The sequence below is a fragment of the Saccostrea cucullata genome, unplaced genomic scaffold (genome assembly GCF_032062105.1).
Source record: "Saccostrea cucullata isolate Sc308-1 unplaced genomic scaffold, CSIRO_AGI_Scuc_v1 ctg1029, whole genome shotgun sequence".
NCBI classification, from domain to species: domain Eukaryota; kingdom Metazoa; phylum Mollusca; class Bivalvia; order Ostreida; family Ostreidae; genus Saccostrea; species Saccostrea cuccullata.
In genome coordinates this window covers 154,330-159,913 of record NW_026922501.1, presented here as the reverse complement: position 1 = coordinate 159,913, position 5,584 = coordinate 154,330, and the positions used below count along the sequence as shown (strand labels likewise).

Genomic DNA, 5,584 nt, shown 5'->3' with positions numbered 1-5,584 from the left:
CAAAGCTCATTCCGAAATTCCATATATTTCTTGAGATACTCTGAAATCAATTTCAAAATTGACCTACTTTCTTTTACTCGACATTAGCTTGGGCCCCTGGTCATTCACATGTAAACAGACGGTGTTTGAAGTGCGGCGAAGAGTTGCATAGTATTTGCAAAATCTTTCAACAATTTAAAGTTAATTTCTTACTCCAGATTGTAACGTTAAGTATGTAATAATATTCCTTTCGCGAAAAATTAATTTGAAAACGTCTACATCAACAACTACCGCCATGTTGATTATAAATGTAAATGAAGCCATGGTAGAACGAATTTTTCCCGGAATGCATTTATACCTTTCGATTTTCAAAACAATTACACCGCTAAAATGTTGTTTATGAATTAGTTACACCATATGATCAAATTAAAGAAAAACTTTGTGAAGCTTGAATGCAAATGGGCAAATATTCATTGAGTTTAGAATAAAGTCCGGGGAAAATTTGTCCCGTCGTCACCGCTTTACAATTAGTGAAGGCCCAAGCTGATGTCGAGTAAAAAAATTATTGTCAATTTGGGAATTGATTTCAGAATATCTCGAGAAGTATAAGGAGTTACGGAATGAACTTTGGTAGTAATGAAAATTGTTTATATTTGAACAGATGTGGATAGAAAGTAAAATTGTAAAGCATTTGATTTAAAAGAATTTTATTGGCGAAAGTAGGTACCCCATGAAAAGAGTTCCATACCTTTATTTTTTTTTTCAACATCTCAATTTTTTTTCTAAGCGATCTAAAGGCCTGTGGTTTTGGGTAGATATGTGGACTAAAGGAATATCTAAAAAAAAAAAAAAAAACATACGGGAACTTTTCCAGTCGGTAATACACAGATTATGTATTTTTATAACAGAGTTTGTCATTGCTTGTCGCAAGGTCATTTAGAAAGTTCAAGGTCATGCACATTACATTCCTTTACAGTCTTTTTCCTGTATAAACATTGTAAGTTGCTTCCTTAACAAGCCTCTAGGTTGCTTATTTATTTATAACTTTAGAATTGTTTGACCTAGACTCAAGGTTACGTCTTCCATTCCGTAGCTCCAACGGAAGACCTATTCGTTGCTTTGCAACGAGCTCGGCTCTAGTTTCATTTAAGTTTCATATTTCCTTTCTCAATGATTGTTAAGAAGAAGATTTTTAAAAGATTTTTCCAATATATTCCTATGTAAAACTTTGGTTGGCCATTTTGGCCCCACCCTAGCCCTGGGGGTCATGATTTGAACAAATTTGAATCTACACTACCTGAGGATGATTCCACATGAGTTTCATCTTTCCTGGCCCAGTAGTTCTTCAGAAGAAGATTTTTAAAGATTTTTCCTATATATTCCTATGTAAAACTTTGGTCGGCCATTTTGGCCCCACCCTAAATTATAATACTATTTGACATCCTGACACATCGATAGCCATATCTAAAATGAAATGACTTCCGAATAAATCTTACACGATTCTTGCACGAAAGTCACACGTTTCTCACACGGTTCTTACACGAAAGTCGAACGTTTCTCACACGCTTTTCGCACGCTCGCTACACGGTTTGCACGAAACGCTTAGGAGCTTACACGAAACGCTCCACGGTTTACACGAAACGCTACACGGTTTGCACGAAACGCTGCACGGATTACACGATACGCTACACGGTTTGCACGAAAGGGAAAACGCACGAAAGTCACACGCATTTTTGGGGTAGTAGCGCGTCTCAGGGTCTGTATATTAAAACTTTGAAGGTGTTTGGAAGCAAAGTGAGAGTAGATGCCGTTTCCAAGGTAGCAGAATTAAAACTGTCTGAAAAGGAGAAGATTAATAAAGTAAACAAGATTGTGTTCATCAATAGCTAAGTACTGCATCATTTTAGATATCTCTTTATTTTTTAAAGAATGATTTATTAAAGTATTATACACAAGGATTGTATTTGGTGAAGAAGTTGTCAAACTTCAGATTCAAATTATTTTCTTAATTAGCTTTCATCCTTACAGGCAATTAATTTATAGCTACCCAGAACAGCTGTTTGCGGATGCAGGTGTGATGGTCATTGAACATGCTGACTTTGAGGAAATTGAGAGGCTAGCATTAGTTACAGGTATGTAGTCTCTGCACATTTGTTGGACAGGAATAATTCTTTGGATCATGTTTACCATATGTAAGACTGCACTGTTCTGTTTCTCACCTGAGCCCAAGGCCTATGTGATCTTCTTTGATCAAAGAATGTCTCAATTTGTCTGGCATTTAGCAGTGATTAAGGAAATTAATATGCAATCATTTTCTCTTCATGCAGATTAAATTTTATTATATTTTTTGTGATACAAATATCCCCAGACAGTTTAGATCAAGAGAACTTCCAAAGGAACAGTGTGTGTGTGGCGGGGGGGGGGGTTATTTATAAATTATTTGCCCATGTATTAATATTAAAAAGATGATGAAAAAGACCTGAACATTATTATATTAAGTTGAAAGCAAATCTAAGGAATACAGAAAAAAAGGACACTGGATCGTCTCAATAAGAGCAAGGAAAGTGTGATCTTTACATGAGCATTATTGCCCATGAGTTTTTGAACAGTACACAGTTGGAAAAAACGAGAAGCTTAATAAAAATTCGCATAATGAATTAAAAGTACGAGTTCAGAAAACATATGCGTGTATTTGTAGGTGGTGAGATTGCGTCCACGTTTGACTCTCCCGACCACGTTAGACTGGGCAAGTGTAAACCGATAGAGGAAATGATGATAGGAAAGGACAAGTTGATCAAGTTCTCATGTGAGATTATTATTAAAAGGTATTACATTCACAAAGTCATCCAGTGTTTCCGAAGAGAATTCTTAAAGAGTTTTAATTTATTTCAAATGAGTCTGAAATACTGTGGAATCAGTAAAATGTACAAAGGGTAATTGTCAAAGATTGCCTAAAATTGCAGGTTCGAGGGACCTTATTTTATTCTTACATATCTTTAAAAAAAGAGATGACTCATAAAATTCAAATTTTTGAGGATGTGAATTGATACATGTAGATGCAAGGTAATAACAAAATCCACAAAATAAAGAGCCATCTCAAAGTCTAATGATTCCTTAGTACAGTATTTTAGAACTTCATGATGATTATTTTAGTGCACTTTTGAGATTAGATTGATGTTATTTAGGTGTGGAGATGGGTGAGGCCTGTACCATTGTTCTACGAGGTGCCACTAAACAGATCCTTGATGAGGCTGAGCGGTCTCTACATGACGCCCTTTGTGTTCTAACGCAGACTGTCAAGGAAACCAAAACAGTGTTTGGAGGAGGTTAGTGGGACTGAAGTACTGCAGTGTCTTTCTATGTCACATAAAATTGTGAACTTTCCCTATTAATAGCCATATAAAAGGTCATCATTGGTTTTGGATAACACATGAAAATTGTGGAATTGTTGGAATATATATTTTTCATTGTATTTATTAACCATAAATGTAGGATGCACATGCAATTCTGTAATCAAAGATGAAAAATTACAAATTATAGTTTTCAAGTTTTGTGACATTAACTGTTACTGTAATCAATTATGGGAAAGTTTTATTCACAAAACTCTTTTTGAAACAGACTGTTTAGAGATCTTTCACTAAAAGGCTTACACTGTCAGAAAATAAAATTTCTGTATTCTCTTTACTTTAATTTTTTATCTACTTCTTTCAACTAACAAAAAATAATGTATTTGTCATTTGTCACCCTTTATGAAAGAAAGTGTGCTTTACTATGAAACATCTTTGTTTTACAGGCAGTTCAGAAATGTTAATGGCAGATGCCGTCTCTAAGTTAGCTGCTAAGACCCCTGGGAAGGAAGCCGTTCCCATGGAATCTTTTGCCAAGGCAACAAGAATGGTACATAAATTTCAATTTTCATCTCATACAGGTCTCTAATAATTAATTCAAACTAATTATCTAATACTCAGTTGGACAGTGAAAAAAAAAAACTTTCAAGATATTCCAGGGTTTGAGATAAGGTTTAAAATCATGAAAGTGAGAAATTGGAACATGCATTTTAAAGAAGTGCCAGGGATGGGCAATTTTGCTTTGATATAAGCATAATTTTTATATCTGTAAAGTTAACAACATTGAATAAAGTCTTGGGGAAAGATGATCATATCGCTATGTATGTTTGCTATAGACATGTTTATATATTCAGGATATCTGCGTTTGAGATTCAGAAATTCAGCTCTGTATTTATTGATTTTGTAAGCTCCCCTATTAAGTTTCAGTAATATTAAGCTAAAAAAAAATTGTAATCTAATCATAAACATGTAAATGTTTGACTTCATTGATGACCATTTTGTTATCTTGTTGTATAAGCACACTAAATTTCTATTTTATCATGTTGATTATGTAACTTTCAGCTTCCTACCACGATAGCAGACAATGCAGGATATGACAGTGCTCAGCTGCTCATCTCAGAACTGAGGGCAATTCACACAGCAGGAAAACACACCATGGGACTAAGTAAGTGAAGATTAAAGGTAGCCTATGGGTGACATTTATTTAGCTATTGAACAAGATTTATTTTTTCAGATAAATGAGATTATTATTTAAGAAGTGTGGGGGGGGGGGGGGGGGTAGTAAATAAATACAAAAGAAAAATTGCATCATAATGAATATATAGTGCAATTACATGGTTTCCTCTTTGAAAATTGGAAACAACAGAAGCAAAATTTGATTTCAAATTTTAAGAATATAAAGGTTAAATTACTTCTAAATTCTTAAGTTCTCGTGACCCTAACTTGAGACTATAGATTTCTTAATTTGATTTTTGTGTATGTTCCTGTAGATATGGTAGAGGGTGAGGTGGGTGACATGGAGAAGTTAGGAATCACAGAATCCTTCCCGGTCAAGCGCCAAGTCTTAATGAACGCGTCCGAGGCCGCCGAAATGATCCTACGTGTTGACGATATCATCAAATCAGCACCCAGACCTAGACAACCTGATCACAGGCATCACTGAGATCGTAGTCATTAGTGACATTTTGATAAATTCCTGACTGAACAAATAACTGTCATAAATGTTTAATCAAGTAAATCAAATTTGTGAACCATGTATGAATTGTAATAAATTTCTAGTATTTAACGATTTATTGATCATTTCATTATAATTTCTAGGCCCAAGTATTGCAAGGTACCTAATGATACTATACATATCACGATATGGTCATACAGTACAACATGTATCAAGATACAGCTGTAAAAAAATAAATTTATCCTAACATATTACTATACATATTGTTATACGTTTAAAAAATTATTCTTATACCAATCTATACAAAAAAAGTCCAACATATCTAATGTTTTCTTGAGCGGGCAAAAAAATCGATGTTGGATTGCTGAGTGAGATGTTGGACCACTTACATCACAGAATGGGCGGAGCTTAATCTCATACATGTATTCATTCTTTGGTGTTCAACACTGACGGATCTGAGGTTACCTCAATGGAAGAAAGAACAAAATGCATGATTTAAAAAATTAAATGATTGATTGATTTATTTATTGACTTGGTTCTCGGACAAAATGCGTTTTGTCGACCCTCGAACCATACTGGCCTC

General features: G+C 34.5%; 1 protein-coding gene across 1 annotated transcript; it reads left to right on the top strand.

Moving 5' to 3' along the window:
- Positions 1-2,011: 2,011 nt before the first annotated feature.
- On the top strand, positions 2,012-5,112 carry LOC134261875 (T-complex protein 1 subunit beta-like). Its single transcript, XM_062744270.1, has 6 exons — positions 2,012-2,111; positions 2,678-2,785; positions 3,165-3,305; positions 3,773-3,876; positions 4,389-4,491; positions 4,817-5,112. The coding sequence occupies exons 1-6, from the start codon at positions 2,057-2,059 to the stop codon at positions 4,987-4,989; spliced, it is 684 nt and encodes a 227-aa protein (XP_062600254.1). The 5' UTR covers positions 2,012-2,056; the 3' UTR covers positions 4,990-5,112.
- The last annotated feature ends 472 nt before the right edge of the window (positions 5,113-5,584 follow it).